General features: G+C 36.5%; 2 protein-coding genes across 5 annotated transcripts in view; one reads left to right on the forward strand and one right to left on the reverse strand.

The window, feature by feature from the left end:
* NCAPG (non-SMC condensin I complex subunit G) overlaps positions 1-9,267 on the forward strand; it is a 41,634-nt gene extending 32,367 nt beyond the window's left edge. The window contains exons 15-21 of the mRNA XM_043871089.1: positions 2,838-3,019; positions 3,288-3,462; positions 5,619-5,780; positions 6,023-6,161; positions 6,504-6,587; positions 8,044-8,119; positions 9,029-9,267. Coding sequence (XP_043727024.1) covers positions 2,838-3,019; positions 3,288-3,462; positions 5,619-5,780; positions 6,023-6,161; positions 6,504-6,587; positions 8,044-8,119; positions 9,029-9,152 — 942 coding nt within the window. The 3' untranslated portion in view covers positions 9,153-9,267. The remainder of the gene's footprint in view (positions 1-2,837; positions 3,020-3,287; positions 3,463-5,618; positions 5,781-6,022; positions 6,162-6,503; positions 6,588-8,043; positions 8,120-9,028) is intronic.
* LCORL (ligand dependent nuclear receptor corepressor like) overlaps positions 7,048-22,340 on the reverse strand; it is a 169,328-nt gene continuing 154,035 nt past the window's right edge. For 3 of the 4 annotated variants that reach the window (XM_043871084.1, XM_043871077.1, XM_043871073.1), the window contains one exon: positions 11,455-11,618. In XM_043871084.1, coding sequence (XP_043727019.1) covers positions 11,605-11,618 — 14 coding nt within the window. In that variant the 3' untranslated portion in view covers positions 11,455-11,604. Of the gene's footprint in view, positions 11,619-22,340 lie in introns of all 4 variants that reach the window. The other variant, XM_043871087.1, reaches the window with a different exon arrangement.

Consider the following 22,340-nt stretch of genomic DNA (forward strand, 5'->3'; position numbering starts at 1 on the left):
TGGAAAGCGGCGTATTAATGTCTTCAGTTACTGTTTTCAAGCTGTCTTCTCCCTTCAGTCCCATCAATGTATTCCAGATGTTTTGGGGCTCTGTTGTTTGTTTTATGTTTGTAAGTATCTTTTTGATCAGTTGACCTTTTTAAAATTAACATTTAATGTCTTTCCTTACTGTAACAGTTTTTGACATCACATTTTGACTATAAATTGGTGGAAATAAGTCCTTATTAGTATTTTCTTAAATTTTAAGTTACTAGCCAAGTAATAAGACTGACTTCTTGTTGGGAATTATCCAGTGCTGTGGGCTTGCTGACATTGCATAGATGTCAGTAGAAAACTTTGAACAGGAAAACTGTTTGACTGTAGATGAATGAGTTTTGTTTTTTGGGTTTTTTGTTTTTTTTAAATAGTGCAGGTTCATTAATCTCTTTCTGGCTTCACTAGATTCTGTGACTTTGATTTTATTTTTGTCATAACCACTAAAAAAATCTTGACTTTCTTAATTGTCCTCTAGGCCATATACAAGTTTTTTTTACATGCTTTAAAGACCTGAAGTCCTGTCCCAATTCAAATTCCTATGTTAGAAATTTTAAAAAGATGAAAGGCATGCAGCCTTTGGAATTGGAGACTTAGAGACTTGTGTTCTAGTAACATCTTTGAATCTGAATTCAATAAGGTGTTTATTGTCTCTGGACTGTTTTTTAATCTTTGAAATGGGAAAATGATGCTTATTCAGTGGGCTGGTTCTTTAATTTAGTCAGTAAGTACTTGACAGCTATTTATGTGCCCGTCACTATATGCTCCTGAGAGTACAGTGCTGGGTGGAACAAAGTCTCTGCCCTCATGGTGGTTTTGAGCCCTAAATGAGTTTGTGTGTGGAAAGTACTCTTTCCACAGTACTCTGGCACTTATTAATCTTATCAACCTCTATATTTTTCTTTTTATTTTTGAGTTTGGAAAAAATTTCTGAAATAGTTTTTGTATTTCCTCATTCCACTGTTTTCCCTTCTGTCCCCTCTAGTTTAGACTTGTCTTTCATTCCCAGATTATGGCCTGTCAACATTGTTGTTGTTCAGTTGCTCTGTTGGGTCCAACTCTTTGTGACCCAATGGACTGCAGCACACCAGGCTTCCCTGTCCATCACCAACTCCCAGAGCTTGCTCAAGCTCTTGTCCATTGAATCGGTGGTGCCATCCAACCATCTCATCCTGTCATCCCCTTCTCCTCCTGCTTTCAGTCTTTCCCAGCATCTGGGTCTTTTCCAGCGAGTCAGGTCTTTGCATCAGGTGGCCAATCTATTGGAGCTTCAGCTTTAGCCCTTCCAGTGAATATTCAGGATTGAATTCCTTTAGGATTGACTGGTTTGATCTCCTTGCTGTCCAAGGGACTCTCAAGAGTCTTCTCTAACACCACAGCTCAAAAGCGTCAATTCTTCAGTGCTCAGCTTTCTTTATGGTCCTACTCTTACATCCACATGACTACTGGAAAAACTATAGCTTTGACTATATGGACCTTTGTCAGCAAAGTAATGTGTCTGCTTTTTAATATGCTGTCTCAGTTGGTCATAGCTTTTCTTCCAAGGAGCAAGTGTCTTTTTAATATCATGGCTGTAGTCACATCTGCAGTGATTTTGAAGCCCAAGAAGATAAAGTCTGTTCCCATTGTTTCCCCATCTATTTGCCATGAAGTGTTGGGACTGGATGGCCATGATCTTCATTTTTTGAATGTTGAGTTTTAAGTCAGTGTTTTCACTGTCCTCTTTCTGTTTCATCAAGCTGCTCTTTAGTTCCTCTGGTTTTTTTTTGCCGTAAAGGTGGTGTCATCTGTGTATGAGGTTATTGATATTTCTCCCGGCAGTCTTGTTTCCAGCTTGTGCTTCATCCAGCCCAACGTTTTGGATGTAGTCTGCATATACGTCACAGAATTTAGTTAAATAATCTATGATTTGTCAACATAATTTTCCTGAAATCTCATTTGTCTAAGTACTCTTTCAAAAATCTTCAACTATATCCTACTTCATTGAGGGTGAATTTCTTTACCTAACTTTCAAGGTCTCTCTAATCTGATTCCTAAGAAAACTTACTTTCTATCTGTAATAAAAATAATCACTGGCATTTGTTAAGGGTTTACTGTGTGGATGGCGCTTCTAAGAGTTTTACATATATTCTTTGTCTTTTGTGATAAGTACTTCTGTTACCCATTTTATATATATGAAAAAAGTGAGGCACAAAGAAATTAAGTAATATGCATAGGATCACATTATGCAGCTAGGAAGTGTCAGAGGCTTGAATTTAATTCAGGCTCAGTAGCCAGTATTTTTAACTGCTACTCTTTTGTACCTGTACCTGTTTGAATACCACTATCTCTTTTTCATTTTTTTCTCTAGTTTTGGTTACCAGGAATGCCTTTTTCTTCTTGTGCACCTTCTATTCACATTTTACCTGTTATTCACACATATTGCCACTCCTGCCTGTGGAACTTTCATTTATAGACACCTTCTCTGATGGTAGAGACCGTTATTGAAAGTTTTCTATATCTTAGCACCATGATAAGTGTTTAATATATATGGTTTTGGTTTCTGGTTTCACAATATTACCTTTTGGTTCTTTTTGTTCTGAAGAGTTGAAAGGGAATTTATAGCTAGACTAATAGTTTGTCACATAGCCTTAACCTAAAAAGAAATAAAGTCCCCTTATGTGCCTTTAAATAATCATTAATAGCATGAATGATTTTGGATAAATTTATATAAAAGTACTGTAGGATGGGCTACAATGTAAGGCCTAAAAGGGAAGTTTTAATACAAATAAAAATTTTCTTTTAATGAAAGTCATTTTTAATAGGTGTCTGAACTCAGGACAGGAGCTGCAGAAGGACTAGCCAAGCTGATGTTCTCTGGACTTTTGGTCAGCAGCAGGATTCTTTCTCATCTTGTCTTGTTATGGTACAATCCTGTGACTGAAGAGGATGTTCGACTTCGACATTGCCTAGGCGTGTTCTTCCCCTTGTTTGCTTATGCAAGCAGGTATTTAGTCATATTGATAACCAAAGTCCAGCTTGAAATTGAATCTAGGCTCCTCATGAGTCATATTTATAGTATTTTGTTGTTAGTTTTCTTTTTCTTCAGTAGTAAATGAGAAGAATTTACCTAGATTCTATCTACCTGAATTATTTGGCTCTTTCCTAGATAAACATGTACTATATCTTGATAGGGTGAATTTTACATATAATGTTGTTTTTAAAGAATCATATGCTTTTTCTTTGCTAACATACCTTGAATTGTTTTTCAATAGGACTAACCAGGAATGTTTTGAAGAAGCCTTTCTGCCAACTCTGAAAACACTGGCCAATGCCCCAGCATCTTCTCCTTTAGCTGAAATAGATATCACTAATGTTGCTGAGTTACTTGTAGATTTGACAAGACCAAGTGGGTTAAATCCTCAGGCCAAGAAGTCCCAAGATTATCAGGTGGGTGAGTATATTAACCTATGGATGGTAAGGGTAGTAACTAGCATGCAGGTCACTGTTGTTTTGGTAAAATAATCCTTCTGATAGTTTCTTTAAAATAGAGAGGCTGCATATTGATCTTGGGATTTCTGGTGTATGTGGTAGTACGTAACACTAAGAAAAGAAAAAGGTCTTTTGCAACTATGTTGGTGGACCTAGAAGGTATTTTGTCTGAAATAATTTATTTGTCTGAAATAATTCAGACAAAGACAAATACTCTGTTAATTACTTATTTGTGGAATCTAAAAAATAAAAAGAATGAATATGACAAACGGATATAGAGACTAGTGGTTATCAGAGAGGAGAGGGGAGGGATAAGACAGAGATAAGGGATTAAGAGACACAGACTACTATTTATAAAATAAACTACAAGGATATTACTATATAGCACAGGGAAATGTAGCCATTATTTTAAAATAATTTGAAGTGGAGTATGATCTATAAAAATACTGAATAACTGTTATGCACCTAAAACTAATGTTGTAAATTAACTACATTTTAATTTAAAAAAGCCTTTTGGGAAATGGGGAGATAATCATATAAAAATAAAAGTGCTAACATTTTTGCTACTGAACAGAAATTACCAAAAATTCATCATTTTTACCATCTGCTCCCCACCTCATGCTGGCTGTTACTCATTCTGAATAATGACCTGTTATGTAGGGCTCATTGAGTGCTCAATTATGGACTTACCTGCTATGTTTCTGATACAGGGAAGGGGAATTCAAAGGATGAAACTCACCTGAAGCTTAGTTTTGTTTTTAATTTAGAGAAGATACAGTTAGTGCATACTCTCCCACAAATTAAATTAAACTGGTTTTTAATCCTTTAATATCATTTGATCAAACATTCACCATATTGAAAATAATGTTATGAATTATTTCAGACGTCAGTGTATTAAGTTGAAGGTATTGGTCTTGTTTTAATTGATATTTAGTGACTGCATACCTCATTTGAGTTACTAAGTTACATGTTATTAGAAAGAAGATTACAAACATTAAGACAAAATATAGTAAGGGTCAGTGATATAGTTAAGTGCTTTAGCATTTTAAAAGATGGCAAGTTTCATGTGGTTTGGATGATAAGTTCAGCATTACTAGTTTTAAATCTCGCTGAGAAATTTCACTTAGGCCTTGTTTGGATTTGAGAAGTGGTTTGAATAGAGAAAAAGACTCAGTACAGATGATCAAATGTAGCTGGTTTTACAAGTCATGTTGGGGAACTGGAAAAATCATTATAGCTAAGGATCCTGAATAGGCCTTAGGGAATTTGGAGTTGACTCTATTTGCAGAGAGTATAATGAAAGGCTTAATGGGATAACAGTCATTATTGGGAAGATTAATTTGATTGTCAGTTTCATTAGGTGTGGTGAATTGGTAAGAGGAATAGAGAATATTAATAAAGAGAGCAGTTAAAAATTGGTTTTGGAGATAAATGCTTGTAGAAAGAGAATAGAAAGTAGTAGTAAAAAGTAGTAGAAATTGACAGAAAAAAAGTTGCTGGTATAGAAGCCTAGGAGAAAGAGCTTTGTTTGAGGCAGGGGAATTGGAGGAATCCAAGATAACTCTGAGGTCCTAGGTGATGGTGACTAAAGACCTCAAGAACCTGTTGACATTAGGGTGTACTCTGATGAGCAGCATCTTGGAGGAGTGAAGGAAATAGATTGGGCAGAGGAAGAAATTGAACTGTCATGCAGTCTTAAGGCCTCAGCTGATCTCACAGGAAGTTCCAGAATTGGGATTGTTCTTTGCTTTGTCCAGAATTGAGATAAGGCTGGGCTGTGTACCTGTACATCTACCAGTTACTCAGTGTGGATTAACTCTTGGGGAGGAAGTGTGATCTTAAGCAAAGCCTATTATTTTGTCTTCAGTCTGGTTCAGTCTACACCTGGGAACTTTTAGCCTCTAAAACTCATGGTAGCCTGGAGAGTGAATGGTTCAGTACACATTGTACCACAGCATCTACTATAAGAAGGGGAGCTCACATGGGGAGGAGTATGTTAATTTTGTTTTAGACCTTTTGGGATTATGACAAGATCATTAGTTGGAAATGATATGTAGGACTGTATTATAAAGATACCATTTCAATTTATCAGTATTTTTCTCTTGATTTGCCAGGCCTTAACAGTTCATGACAATCTGGCTATGAAAATTTGCAGTGAGATCCTAACATGTCCACATTCACCAGAAGTTCGGGTCTATATGAAAACTTTGAGTTCTTTAGAACTCAGTAACGATCTTGCTAAAGATCTTCTGGTTGTGTTGAATGAGATTCAGGAAGTAAGTAGTTTCTAGTCACTCTTAATGTGTATATGTTTTTTTTATCAAAGTAGAATTTACATTATATTTGATTTATACATACATTAGTACTTGGTGCTCATTTCTTAAATATTTCCTTCATAAATATAATAGAATTTTTAGAATGCTTTGTTAATTTTATCATTATATAGTTTTTTTAAAAGGTTAGAAAATGCTGCATTAAAAAATATGCTACATAAAAATTTTTTTTTTTTCTATTACAGCAAGTAAAAGATAGAACGTGTCTAAGAGCTTTGGAGAAAATCAAGATTCAGTTAGAAAAAGGAATTAAAGAACATAGTGACCAAGCTGTAGCAGCACAGGATGACATCACAACTATGACTGCTCTTCAGAGTGAAGATGGTAACGATATCGTAACCTGAGTATAAGATTCTCCTCCTCTAACATATAAGTGATAGATGTCAGAAATGGAAGAAAAGTTTTTCTAATTAAATTCACTTGGGAAAGTGTATTATTATTACTGATAAGTGTTTATTGTACTTGTATAGATTTTTTTGTGTACATTTCTCACCATAATACCATGCCTACAATGTTCTTAAGAGTTTTGCTTGCTTATTTGCCAGTGTTCACACTTGCGACATTTATTTATGGTACATTTCAGTAGCTGCTGTTGGGACTGATTGTCACTGACTTGCTCATCTTTTATGAGGCTATTTTTAATAATTGTATTATTTCCTTTAATAGAAAAGAATAAAGATGTATACATAACTCCTGTCAAGGAAGTAAAAGCAAATCGAACGAAATCCACTCAGCAAAAGACCAACAGAGGTAATATGGATTGTCTAACTTTACAACTTTTCAGTTTTGGTATCCAATGAAATACTTTGTTTCCTTAGGTAAGTGTAAAGATTTTTCATTGTCTTACATAAATTTCTTTTTGATTTGTTTCAGCTTATATTAGGTTTTACCTTGTGTCTAAAAAAGGTAATATCTGTTGCTTCAAGTGCTTTTGATTGAAAGAAGTATGATGCAAAAGATCTATTGCAAAGGACTGTTTGGGTTAAACTAAGATTTATTTATATTATCAGTTGTTTGTTGTCTGTCCTTTATATGATAAAGCATTTTTGTCCCTTTTATCCTCATAGTATTTTTCTGGGCTTCTATTTTCCTTTTATTTCATATTTTCCCAGGAATTTTCCAAGGGATATCCAACAATAAGGGATTTGTTGGAATAAAGTAAATGTTGACTGTTTAGGGGTCACTTAGAAAAAAAATCTGAAAATCAAGGTCTTTTTAATCTTTTATTATTTTCTTATTACAAAAGCAATGCATGCTTGTTACAGAAGAATCAGAAAACACATCCAAGCAAACTAAAGAATGCTAATAATTCCATTCATGAGTCAACCATTAAAAAAATTTTTTTTTGAAGCCCTTTTCTCTTAAGATTTAATTATTTCTAAATGGAATCTGGCCATGATATTGTTTTGGAGCCAGTTATTTGAATGCTAATTGCTAGATATTGTTCCACATTAGTCCCATATTGTTGGATGTTTTCTTAGGGATAACTGCATTAGAAGTTTACAAGCAAATATGTAATGTTGGAAGAAAACAGAAGCAAAAAGTCTCACTTGAATATGTATGGTATATAAATTTCAACCAAATGACCACACAGAATAATTTGGCTTTGATCCAGATTGCTTTTAGTCAGATATATTACAAGAATTCCACCTCTTATTTTTTTTAATAGCTCAAATTTCATTTATGTATGATGTTTTATTATCATAAATGAGGATCATCACAGGCCACTTTACTTTGTAACTTTGTAATTTTCTATCAGGTAGAACTTTTGTAACCCCCTCCAGCATATAAAGGCTTTAATTTTATTCTAAAATGTTGTAGGACACACATTTGAATTGACCTTGTAATTTGAATATTTTCTTATAAAATTTAAGTATTTTATAAGAAACCATACCTTACTGATTAAAGTTCTGTTTCTTTAGGACCTGTTTTATGGGCTTAATCTATCTTTCTAACCTTATCATTAGATCTATATATACGTTGTGCCATAAGGGGTATACTCTTTATGTAGCATTTTTCACGTGCTTCTTTTCCCCAAATAAATTTAACAAAATTCGCCTCCGTATAACTCAGTTTCCATCTTTTTCCTTGCCTATTGTCAGAGCTTACATAAGAAATTAGTAAAATTTTAATCTTACTTGGGTTCCATTTCTCTGTGGTAGGTTTAAAATGAGCAATTGATAATGAGTTATATACTGTCTTTAAGGACGGAGAAAAGTGATAGCTTCAGCTAGAACGAACAGAAGACGTCAGACTGTTGAGGCTGAGGCTAACTCTGAAAGGTATGCCATGTACATCTAGAATATGTAAAGAAGCCTATCTTCATTTTTAAAAAATTATCTAGAAGTTAAAAAAATTGTAGTTTGCTTATATTGTGAATATATAACAAGATAATCTGAAAATGTATAGCTTTTTAGATTATCCAGGAGTATTTGACTTCCTCTGGTTTGTGTGCTTTTCCTATTGGTTGACATGACTTTTAGTACTATGTAATTATTATGTTTTCAAATTATATTTCCATTTATTCATGTAATTAAAAGATCACGTATGTATGACATCTCTGTATTTGAATTGGCAAACTACTGAGGCTTAGATTTGGGTCCTCTACATTTATAACGATAGAATAATTTTGCCTGTAGTTTGGATGGTGTCAGTGGTGTAACTTATTTTTGATTTCTGCCAATAAGCCTCTGTTGGAAGCTGAATGTTTACAGCTGTCTTGTGTTCATTCATTCATAGGTAAAATGTACATATTTTCAGTATGTAATTTTAAAGGTTTGATTAAATTGAAAATATCTTTTGGGGATACTTGCTGTTTAGTGTTTTAGGAATTTATTTGCCCAAATAAATAGAACTTATTTTTTTCACTACTTGAATATCCCATAAAATTCTTGGGCAGTTGCTAGGATTCCTGTTTAATTATAAGCTTCATTATAGAAATTTAAATTTTTGTTTTTTGCTTTATTAAGACCAGGTTCAATGTAGATATAAAAAGAAATTAGTTAGGTTTTCCATGGTTCACTTAGCTAGATAGCCAGTCAGTGTTTCTTGGTTTTGAGATTTTAGTTTTAAGCTCAATGGAGTCAGGATATCAATCACACACTGATAGAATGACAGAAACAAAGTTTTATTTATAAATAAACTGGTTTTAAAGCTTATATTTAAATTGGTGTGTTTCAACATCTGTTTAGTGATCATGAAGTTCCAGAGCCAGAATCAGAAATGAAGATGAGATTACCAAGACGAGCCAAAACAGCAGCACTAGAAAAAAGTAAACTTAACCTTGCACAATTTCTCAATGAAGATAAAAGTTAGGAGAAGAAATGATGGAGGTGGAGTCCTTTGAGAAATGGCCTTTAAAATTATGTTCAGTTCTTTGCTTTAATAAAGTTATCCTTGTATGAAAACTAAAGTCTGATTCTTGTAGAAATTTCTGGTGTGCGATTCCACATTGTTTTATCCTGTATTGAATCTATAAGTGTGCTTACTGCTCCATCTGCTATCAACCATGGATTTAATAAGACTCTAAGGTGGGCCCAGGAACCTGCCTTTTAACAGGCCTCCCAGGTGATCCTTATGAATTTTCATGTTTAAAATCATGGCACATGGGCAACATCTAAGTGTAACTAGCTGGCTGCTTGCTTTGAGAAACTTGACTTAGCTGTGGCATATCCAACATAGATAATAACACTGCAGAACACATTTTAAAAATGACATCTTAAGGACAAATAAATACCACAAACTAGCCAGAAATAAGCTTATTTCCAGGGAAGACTAGTATGATGAACCAGAGTCCCCAGCATCCAAGTTCAAGTTATCATTTTGATAACTTTGTGATCCTTACACTTTAAAATATTTTGATAATGCTACTTATGTGGGTGATTTTTTTCCCCAAAGTGTTTGCATGTGACAGCCCAAGTTTGCTTATGTTATGATGCTTCCTTGTTAGGGAGATATTCACATGTACATATTAATGATGGGGTTTTCTGTGTTTGGGATGTAACAAGATATTTATTGTGAGTAATTAAAAAATACTAGTAGGAAAAGAATGTGACAGGAAGTTCACTAGATACTAATTTATGAGCACTATTTCTTCAACTAAATTTCTGAATAAATTTGGCACTTGCCTGACTTAAGAAATTTACTCTGCCAAATCCGTCCTCTTTCCTTGTGTTAATATCCAACAAAACATCTTTTACCCTCTGATAATCCTATCATTCAGAATAGAAATACCCTAACATTGGATCTGTTTTAATAATTGTGCTTTTTTTAAGGTTTATTTCTGAGAGGCCATTTCTTTAAGGTGATGTACTCTGATGGAGCTGAAGTTAAGACTGCTGTGCTTTTCTGGGCCAGATTGCCACGTTACATATGTATAAATGCTTTATACAACTTAGAAATATAAAAGGAGCCCAGAAGTTACAAAGAATGCTTATTAAGCTAAAAGGAAAATGAAGATACGGTGGTGACATAAAACTGAAAAACAGATGATTGTTTTTCATTCTCTTGGCTGTCTTTTCCTGTGCTTCAAATTCTTTATGTAAGCCTTTTTGTTAAATCCCTGTCATTTAAAGAATTATTTGGGGGGTGGGGTAAGTAGGGATAAATAAGGTCTTAAAAGGTATGCCGTAAGTAAAAGTCTTTAGAATCTCAATAAACTAAATCCCTTTTAATCCATAGCTATCCAAAGGGAATCAGCCATGTTCTTACATACTTACATGGACCCCCATACCACAGCTTGCTTTCTCTGGCATGGGAAAAATAACTTTAAGCACCAAACTTTGAGTATTCTTACTATTCAAGTTTTAGACACAATCACATAAGCCAATGATGAAGCTATGCTTTGTACTACTAAAGGAATATTATCTTCATTTTAGGACATCCTTTTACACTTTAAAATAAATGGCTAGAATACAATAAAATCAATAGATGTAAATCCATTTACCATTTTTCATTCAAAACTGATAACTTACAAAAAACCAAACAGTATTCTTATCTGCAAGAGGCACAGATATGCTGAAGAGTAAACATGCAGTTGTGCCATTGCTCTTAAAGTCCACAGACTTCATAGGTTAAAAAGTACAGAGAAATAACTGATCAGATTCTCCCTATGAGTGAAACACTTGATGATAAACTATGATCAATTTTCTATACATATATAACTTTGAAAGAGATACTTCTAAGAGATACCTTTGCCTTTTACCAATTTGCTTCGAGGTAGTTGGTATCCACCTGTTAGACAACCGTTCATGGGTCAGGTCATCAGAAATCTTTACAACACTAGCCTTCTAAATTTCACAATGCATTATATATTAAGACTTTGTGTACAGAAATAAAACTGGGGACAATTATATATTTAGGGTGTAAAAAATTCACAAAATACCATTAAAAAGAGAAACATCAAAATCCATTTGTACTGCAAAATTCCACAATGGTCTGGCATAAAACATGTAAAAAATACAAAGAATATAATCAAAATGATTAATGCTAATGATTTTATAGACAAATCACAAGACCAGAAATATTTCAAAATCAATAAATGCTATTGGCAGAAAGAATGTTGATTTACAAAATAAGGATAGTGCAAGAAGAACTGCAATCTATTTCTCTTCACTTTTGAGATTTTGGTTATGAACTGTACAGCTTGCTAGGGATGCTGCTGTCAACTTCAGATTCCATTCAATGGGATGATTAAGGCACATCTTAATGGGGCTCAGAGGGCAACTTGCTGTATTCCCATCAGACAAATTCAGTTTCTCATCAGTTTTCACTTGTAGCATGCTGGAAAAGAAAAGTGTAAAGCACTTTAGTTTTGCTTTCATTTCAAAGAAATGATCAACCTTAGAAAACTCAGTAGTTTTACCATTTGGACCTCTAAACAGCATTTGTGTCTTTTTTTTTTTTAGCTCCTGCTGCCTTAATGAACTGAATGCAACATAAGTAATTGAGAACTGACTCAGATACCCCTGGACAAAAAATAGCATATATGGATTTCATCAGTATCCCTCAGGATATTTGACCTACTGAGCTTGGCCAAATTCAACCCTTTTAACTTTTCCTTTAACCTTCCAAGGATCACAGACAGTTTGACCACAAGAAGGAATTAACCTCTGTTGAATGCCTACCATATTCTAGGCACATTCGCATGCATTATCTCACATTTCATTAACAACCAAGTAAGGCTGGTATACTGTACCAGCCTTGAGACCATAAGAGACAATAAAAGTGAGTCAGAGTTACAGTACAAATAAAATCAAGTCGCAGGACTGCAGCTGAAATACAGTCCTCGCTCTTGCTCATCTACTAGCTCTGATGAGAATCTTCTCTAAAATCACAGACTTAACAGTCCAAAGGTAGCTAGCCACTCCACATGTGATGCACATGTAATCCCAAGTCTTAAGTAATATTAACAAAAGTCAGTTCACATCTTGAGATGGAAGTCCTTATGTTTAGAAACAGCTTGATATACATTAGCTCATTTGACATGACTGATGAGTTCAATTGGGCTCATCATTCCTAAGCTTTCTCTAACTGCGTGTCAGTGATTCTGCCCGTGAGTAAAGAGGAAGCTTAGCTGTGTAGTAAAGTGGCTTACTAGAATTGGTAAATGGCAGCAGCATCCAGACTGCGCTAGCAATTTCCTGATCTCTCCTTGCAACTTCAAACAACTGACTCATTTGTCATTCCATAAACCAGAGATTTCACCTGTTAAACAGTATTTTAACAACTATCATATTTTCACTGAGTTTCTCCCACATTGTTTCACTGAATGACATGATTTCAATTTTTATAGATATGAAACAAAATGACAGCTTAAAAGACTACCAAAGACAGTAAATCACTTAAAGCCAAAATTTAGAGAGCTGATTAATGACAGTAATCTTTTACTTCCTCCTAGGACTGCCAGTCTTCATATTTATTGGTATTTTCAAAACACAGTTTGATATATGCCTCTTTGAGAAACTCTAAAGGAAGCTATACAAACACAATGATATTAATTGAGGTATCTTGGTAGGTATGTATATCAGGTATCAAACTCCCAAATAAGAAAACAATGGCATTGAGCAACAAGTCGTGGTCATAAAAATTTCTCTTCTGTTTTCTTTTTGCTATTTAACAAAGTATTCATTACAGAGTAATACTCAATAACTATATTATTGTTCTTTTCAATACTTAAAGACAAATTTTTAAAGTTACTTTTTTTAGAGAGTAAACTCCAAATTTGGGAACACAAACTCCAGAGGTGCACAAAACTATACAAATGCATGGAAAGAAAATATCAGTCAAGAAAAAGAAATAAATGTTAGTACCCACATACAGATTGACATGTTTAATTAATACATACCTACCAAAAAAGCAACGTGTTCAAAATTTGGGCACCTGTGATCTACAGAATACTAAGAACAGAACACAGCCCTTATTCAGGCCTTACGTACCATCTGGGTTCTTTATTTGATATAGACAGGGCCTTACTTTGGATAAGTACCTCTCCTAGCTTCCCCCCCTTTCACCAAAGTATGTAGTGTTAAACTAAGCCTTTACATTTGTCTATAGCTCCATTTGGTTTTTAAAGCATGTTGACTGACTCTCATTAGATCATCAGAAACAGGACTGAATAAGGGCAAAGGTTGCCTGCAATGATTATGTAGACAGCTCAGCCTATTTTCAATACTTAAGTAGTTTCACTCACCCTAAGACAGAGCCCCTCTCCACCATCTGAATAAAGGTTTACATGTGCATTTGGAAAGTATGAAAGGAAAAAATAATTTTTTAAGTCATGGAAATCCAAATAGTTATTTGTGTTTAATGATTAATGATTACTGATAATTCTAAAATATTTTTTCATATATACAACTAATAATTTAAATTTGTTTTACTTATTACTGGAGGTATGTGATGGTTCATTTCTGTCATATAGACAATAAAGTAAGCCAGTCACATTGCAGAAAACATTTTAGTGTAATCAAGACAAGTCTAAAAGTATCACTTATAAAGCAGTTGCTATATACCAGGCATGATGCTACAAGCCTTTCTTACACTGACCTCATTCAGTTTTAACAATCATCCACTGAGGCTCATAGAAGTAAAATGACTGACCCAAGGTCACAAAACTGAGTGAGTCTTCAGGGCCTATGATCTGTTTATGCTATCCTGCATGCGGACTCTTGGGTTGTGTTCTGTCATGCTTCTCCCTTGTTACTACCTACTTATCTATTTCTTTAAAATACTTACTTTCCATGTCAGGTCTACAGCCATAACCTTATCCAAGAGACCTATATGTTTATAGCATGGATTTTCTTTAAAGAGGGAGCTGCTAGTCATATCTTTTAATTTCCCAGTGTGAGAAGAAAATGTCAGGGCACAGACTGACATGAGAGCTACCATGAGTGTTCTTTAGGTTGAGTTTCAGGGAACACAAGTTATCTTTTCAAAGGAAGAAAGAAGTCAAGCTATATGCATGGATAGGCAACTCTGACCTAGGATTTGGAATTTGAATAGTTACTATAACGTCCCAGAAACCATCAAATTTGAACTTATTTAATGCCAGTGGGTGACTTGGCTTATTTTCCTCTGGAAATTGTGTCTTCTATTGTAGTAGTAGTTTAGTCACTAAGTCGTGTCCAACTCCTGGTGACCCCATGGACTGCAGCCTGCCAGGCTCCTCTGTCCATGGGATTCTCTAGGCAAGAATACTGGAGTGGGTTGCCATTTCCTTCTCCAGGGGATTTTCCCAACCCAGGAATCAAACCCGGGTCTCCTGCATTGCAGGCATTCTTTACCGACTGAAATTCAGTAAAAAAAAAAAAAAAACCATTCACTGATAGTTGTTACAGCTCAGCACTATCTTTGGGTCTGATCTCTCCACAAATCTGTCCAAATAACATGAAAGGGCTGTCAATGTGCAAAACTAGAGCAGAGAACCTTCATGAAGTAGACAGGTGTATTCCCATGTTTTTCAGTAGTAAGTAACAAAAATGAAATCACTGTCTACTGGAATATAAATTTGATGGTTCTTAGGTTCTAGGAGGCCAATATAGGACCGTGCCACACGAAAAAAATGTTTCAGTTCTACATGGAGCTGGCATGTGTTCACCATCCAGGTCTGCTGGTAAGTAAAGTAAAATCCTTAACAATATCTACCTAATATATTAGGAATATAAAAGTGTGTGCTGGTATCTGTTTTAAAGGGTTTTGCAGCTTGGTAAGGAGGTGGTGGGCAGGGCAGGTGGGGAGGGAGTATTCATAAAATACCAGAATTAAAAGCAGTAAAAGGAGTAACCAAGGACAAAGGGATTACAGAGAAGGGAAAGATTAATCCTAGAAATTGATTAACATTTGAAATAGGTCTTTAGGAATAAGAATTTCAGGAAATTGGGACAGAAGGAGATTTTAGATCCTGAGTTCTGATCCTAAATCAAATCACTCACCTGCTGAGTGTACACTCCTTAGCCTCTAAGCTTCAATTTAACTGGATAGTGAAGATAGAATATCACATCTTAAGGGTAATGTGACTATTAAATGAGTTTATGTAAATAAAGCACCTGGTATAGGGAATGCATGTAATATGCCTGATTGGACACATAGTAAGGAGTCAATAAATGTGAATATTAGTACTAATAACAAAAATCAAAATAAAACATTACATGTGTGGGGATAAACTATGGCAGATACATATATAATCTGTTTTTGCAATTTTTACCATATGTTTCCCCGGTGATTCAGCAGTAAAGAATCTGCCTGCAATGCAGGGGACTTGAGTTCTATCCCTGGGTCAGGAAGACCCCCTGGAGGAGGAAATGACAACCCACTTCAGTATTCTTTTCCTGGAAAATCCCATGGACAGAGGAGCCTGATGGGCTTCAGTCCATGGGGTCGCAAAAGAGTCAGAAATGACTTAGCGACTAAACAAGTAATTTGTATACAGCAGGTTAATTTTGAATCTCTGGGCTTTGAGGAGGATCAAATGTAAAAAAGCTATAGAATGCAGCCAGGTAAACATGGTGCACTAGTCAACCATGAGCTTTAACACGACCAAATAAATCCTTTCTCTTGCTGGAAAACTGAGTGTTAGGTTGTACAGCTGTTGTATTTGTTTGTTTTTAAAAGATATAATTTATCTGAAGAGTAAAATTGCCTTTTGGTAAGACACTGATGAATTTAAAAGCTTTGGCAGATTGTTAAAGTGGGAAATTTTAAGTCAGCCATTTCTCTGGATTTGCTTTTGGTTATTTGATATGGTTATCTGGAGGAGCAGAAGAACCAGGTGTTTAGGAGCAAGACCTTGAAAGCCAAGTCTTAGAATAGAATCCTAGAGTTGCAACTTGCTGCTACCAATTTTAGAAAAATTACATTTTCAATAAAAGATCACACATGGTACACGCAGGATGTGCTTACTTAGCACTACCATGATTATTAAAGAGCAAACCGAAATAATCAAAAATTGAAAAGACGACATTTAGAATTTAATCATTTCACTAAGAAGTGAGATATCTACCTGAATTTTTAGCTAAATGGAATGACGGAAACTATAGTCAGATCAAAGGTACAAAAAACAAATTTTCTTCAGGATTCAATGAATAGTTTGCACTGCTATGTGATTTAGAAGTGATTCTCAGTCTTGTAGGGATCCCTGAATTTCTTAGTGAACTTGCATATTAGTACAACTGTGCCTAAAGCAGTATATAAAATAGGCATTCAAATATCCAGAAACTACATGATTCAGATACCTTTATAAATAAAATATAAAATTTCAGTAGTAAATATGAAAGTAAAAGCAATTAGGAAGCTGTTTATCTAAAATAATGCCAATTAACTGTAGACAATCACAGAACCTGGCATGATGTAAATGTTTTTTGACCCTGTTCCCATAGGCCTTCTCAGGAACTTATCAATGATCATCATCAATGGTTCCAACCCTTCTTAAATATAACATCTGTGGCAGATTAATTAATGACTTCGGTTCTTCATCCATCACTGTATTCACTCTGCCCTATCTATTTGACCATGCCCTCCCATCCTGACCCACCTATGTGATGTGCTCTGGCTTAATGGGATAATAGCAAACATGCTATTTATAAACAGCAAACATGACGCTAGCTGAAGTTGAGAAACTGGACATTTATGTTCACTTTTACACCTCTGCTTCCGCCCTGAGAACATGCCTGGCTGGCTTGCTGGATGGCTCTGAGACACAAGGAGCAGGGCTAAGCTGTTCCACTCGATTGCCAGCTAACCCCAAGACACTGGAGGGAGCCCAGCCAATATCCAAAGAACCTCCAGTCATACTTGCCAATCACTGACTCAAATACTTAAATTACTTTGAGCTAATGAGTTTTGATGTGGTTTGTAAAATGTAGCAAGTTGTGGCAATAGATAAATAATAGACCATCTCTTCTCTTTTGGATCCTCACCATCATGTTTAAACAAGTGCAAGGTCCCTCGTTCCTTAAAAAAACAACTATGGCTTCACTCAATCTTTTGACCAACCTAGACAGCATATTAAAAGCAGAGACATTACTCTGCCAACATAGTCAAAGCTATGGTTTTTCTAGTAGTCATGTATGGATGTGAGAACTGGACTATAAAGAAAGCTGAGCGCCAAAGAACTGATGCTCTTGAAATGTGATGTTGGAGAAGACTCTTGAGAGTCCCTTGGACTGCAAGGAGATCTCACCAGTCCACCCTAAAGGAAATCAGTCCTGAATATTCATTGGAAGGACTGATGCTGAAACTCCAATACTTTGGCCACTTGATGTAAAGAACTGACTTAATTTGAAAAGACCCTGATGCTGGGAAAGACTGAAGGTAGGAGGAGAAGGGGACAACAGAAGATGAGATGGTTGGATGGCATCACTGACTCAATGGACATGAGTTTACTCCGGGAGTTGGTGATGGACAGGGAGGGCTGCCTTGCTGCAGTCCATGGGGTCACAAAGAGTCGGACACAACTGAGTGACTGAATTGAACTGACTATTTTTCGTCAGATTACTTTAATGAGCTGTCCTATACTTGCTATCACCATTTTCTATACCTCTTATTCTTTAACCTAGCTTCCCGGAGAAGGCAATGGCACCCCACTCCAGTACTCCTGCCTGGAAAATCCCATGGACGGAGCAGCCTGGTGGGCTGCGGTCCATGGGGTTGCTAAGAGTCGGACACAACTGAGTGACTTCACTTTCACTTTTCACTTTCATGCATTAGAGAAGGAAATGGCAACCCACTCCAGTGTTCTTGCCTGGAGAATCCTGGTGGGCTGCCGTCTATGGGGTCACACAGAGTCGGACACGACTGAAGCGACTTGGCAGCAACAGCAGCAGCAGGAGGCAACCTAGCTTCCAGGGCTTTTGCTCCATGAAAACAGCACTTACTAAGTCACCAGTGAAATAAATCTAACAAAGGATCTTTAGTTTTTTGACCTTTTGGCTTCCTAACAACATTCAACACTTTTGGCTGTTTCTTCTGCTAGGGACTGGATTGTGTCCCCCTCCCTTCCCACCACCCCTCCAATCCCCCATCCTCAGATTTATATGTTAAGAGATATGGGGCCTTTAGGAGTAATTAAGGTGAAATGAAGTCATAGGGTAGGCCATAATCCAATAATTCCTTAGAAGAAATGGAGTAGCCCTCACAGTCAATAACAGTCCTAAATGCAGTACTTGGGTGCAATCTCAAAAACAACAGAATGACCTATGTTCATTTCCAAGGCAAACCATTCAAATCACAGTAATCCAAGTCTATGCCCCAACCATTAGTGCAAAGAAGCTGAAGTTGAATGGTTCTATGGGGACCTACAAGACCTTCTAGAACAAACACCAAAAAAAGATGTCCTTTTCATCATAGGGGACTAGAATGCAAAATTAGGAAGCCAAGACATACCTGGAGTAACAGACAAGTTTGCCTTTGGACTAGAAAATGAAGCAGGGCAAAGGCTAAGAGAGTTTTTCCAAGAGAAGGCATTGGTCATAGCAAGCACCTCTTCCAAAAATACAAGAGATGACTCTACACATGGACATCACCAGATGGTCAATACTGAAATCAGATTGATTATATTATTTGCAGCTGAAGATGGAGAAGCTCTATACAGTCAGCAAAAACAAGATCGGGGGAGCTGATTGTGGCTCAGATCAAGAACTCCTTATTGCCAAATTCAGAGTTAAATTGAAGGAGGCAGGGAAAATCCCTAGGCCATTCAGGTATGACCTAAATCAAATTTCTTATGATTATACAGTGGAAGTGACAAATAGATTCAAGGGATTAGCTCTGACAGACAGAGTGCCTGAAGAACTATGGACCAAGGGTCGTGACATTGTACAGGAGGTGGTGATCAAAACCATTCCAAAGGGAAAAAAAAAAAAAATGCAACAGTGCAAAACAGTTGTTTGAGGAGGACTTACAAACAGCTGAGAAAAGAAGTGAAAGGCAAAGGAGAAAAAGAAAGATATATCCATCTGAATGCAGAGTTCCAAAGATAAGAAAGGAGAGATAAGAAAGCCTTTCTAAGTAAACAATGCAAAGAAACAGAGGAAAACAATAGCATGGGAAAGACTAGAGATCTCTTCAAGAAAATTAGAGATACCAAAGGAACATTTCATGCAAAGATGGGCACAATAAAGGACAGAAATGGTATAGACTTAACAGAAGCAGAAGATTTTAAGAAGAGGTGGCAAGAATACACCAAAGAACTATACAAAAAAGATCTTCATGATCCAGATAAGCACGATGGTGTGATCACTCACCTGGAGCCAAACATCCTGGAGTGCAAAGTCAAGTGGGCCTTGGGAAGCATCATTATGATCAAAGCTAGTGGAGGTGATGGAATTCCAGCTGAGCTATATCAAATCCTAAAAGATGATGCTGTGAAAGTGCTGCACTCAATATGCCAGCAAATTTGGAAAACACAGCAGTGGCCACAGGACTGGAAAAGGTCAGTTTTCATTCCAATCCCAAAGATGGGCAATGCCAAAGAATGCTCAAACTACCACACAATTGTACTCATTTCACATGCTAGTAAAGTAATTCTCAAAATTTTCCAAGTGAGCCTTCAACAGTATGTGAACCGTGAACTTCCAGATGTTCAAGCTGGATTTAGAAAAAGCAGAGGAACCAGAGATCAAATTGCCAACATCCGCTGGATCATTGAAAAAGCAAGAGAATTCCAGAAAACCATCTGCTTCACTGACAATGCTAAAATTTTTGACTGTGTCAATCACAACAAACTGTGGAAAATTCTTAAAAGAGATGGCAATACCAGACCACCTTACCTGCCTCCTGAGAAACCTGAATGGAGGTCAAGCAACAGTTATAACCAGACATGGAAAAATGGACTGGTTCCAAATTGGGAAAGGATTATGTCAAGGCTGTATATTGTCACCCTGCTTATTTAACTTCTACGCAGAGTACATCATGCGAAATGCCAGGCTGGATAAAGCACAAGCTGGAGTCAAGATGCCAGAAGGATCAATAACCTCAGAAATGTAGATGACAGTACCCTTATGCAGAAAGTGAAGAGGAACTAAAGAGCGTCTTGATGAAAGTGAAAGAGGAGAGTGAAAAAGCTGGCTTAAAACACAAGTGCTCGGGCCTGGTGCACTGGGAAAACCCAGAAGGATCGGGTAGAGAGGGAGGTGGGAGGGGGGATCGGGATGGGGAATACATGTAAATCCATGGCTGATTCATGTCAATGTATGACAAAAACCACTACAATATTGTAAAGTAATTAGCCTCCAACTAATAAAAATAAAAAAATAAAAAACCTCAATGTTGAATAAACGAAGATCATGCCATCTGGTCTCATCAGTTCAGTTAAGTCTCTCAGTCATGTCCGACTCTTTGCGACCCCATGAATCACAGCACACCAGGCCTCCCTATCCATCACCAACTCCTGGAGTTTACTCAAACTCATGTCCATCGAGTTGGTGATGCCATCCAGCCATCTCATCCTCTGTCGTCCCCTTCTCCTCCTGCCCCCGATCCCTCCCAGCATCAGGGTCTTTTCCAATGAGTCAACTCTTCTAATGAGGACACCACAGTTCAAAAGTATCAGTTCTTCGGCGCTCAACTTTCTTCATAGTCCAACTCTCACATCCATACTTAACCACTGGAAAAACCACAGTCCCATCACTTCATGGCAAATAGATAGGGATACAATGCAAACAGTGACAGACTTTATTTTCTTGGGATCCAAATTCACTGCAGATGGTGATGCAGCCATGAAGTTAAGACGTTTGCTCCTGGGAAGAAAAGCTATGGCCAACCTAGACAGCATATTAGAAAGCAGAGACATTACTTTGCCAACAAACATTTGTCTAGTCAAAGCTATGGTTTTTCCAGTAGTCATGTATGGCTGTGAGAGTTGGATGATTAAAAAAAAAAAAAAAAAAGAAGAAGGCTGAGTGCTGAAGTATTGATACTTTTGAACTGTGGTATTGGAGAAGACTCTTGAGAGTCCCTTGGACTGCGAGAAGATCAAACCAGTCAATCCTAAAGGAAATCAATCCTGAATATTCATTGGAAGGACTGATGCTGAAGCTGAAGCTCCAATACTTTGGCTATCTTATGCAAAGACCCAACACATTAGAAAAGACCCTGATGCTGGGAAAGATTGAAGGCAGGAGGAGAAGGGGATGACAGAAGACAAGATGGTTGGATGGCATCACTAACTCGATGGACATGGGTTTGACCAAGCTCTGGGAGATGGTGAAGAACAGGGAAGCCTGGTGTGCTGCACTCCATGGGGTTTGCAAAGAGTCAGACATGACTGAACAACAACAACAATAATCCAACAGGACTGAAGTTCCTATTGAAAAGGAGACACCATAGAATGGGAGAGTGTCCTGCAAGCCAGGAGAGCTCTCACCAGAAACAGAATCCTCCAGATCTTAGACTTTCCAGTCTCCAGAACTGTGAGACAATAAATCTCTAAACATACTCTTTTTTTTTTTTTGAGACTCAGTACTGCTTTTCCTCGTTTCTTCCTGTCAATTCAAGTCATCCCACTCTACCTGGCTAATGCATGTTGCCACTTCTCAAGTTGGGGTCCCATGCTTGCTTTTTTTATACTGTCAGCTCTCATCCATACTCAGTTTCTGTTATCAATGATATTCTAGTTATCTCAATTTTTCTGAGTACTAACCCTAAAGCAGCTTTACAAAAATATCCTTGTATCACCTAATTTCATCAGATTTTACCACTGCCTGTGTTTTCTATTTTTCCCCCTCCCAATAAAATACAAGCTTGATGAAAGTATAAATCCCTGTTGGTCTTGCTCAGTATATTATCATTATCACCTAGCATACTGCAGTTGGATAAATATTTGTTAAAAAGTTAATCTGGGACATTTTTTTCTGACCATGATGAGGTAACAAGAATCTGCCCTCTCACTTTATAAACAGCACACTAAATAAATGAAATAATGTTTCTAAGATAAAGGATGACAGAAAGTAGAGATGACTGTGATTCCTGAAAAAAAGGAAATAAAAGGTGATAAGTCCTAAAATTTGCTAT

Source organism: Cervus elaphus, chromosome 17 (assembly GCF_910594005.1).
Source record: "Cervus elaphus chromosome 17, mCerEla1.1, whole genome shotgun sequence".
NCBI lineage: Eukaryota > Metazoa > Chordata > Mammalia > Artiodactyla > Cervidae > Cervus > Cervus elaphus.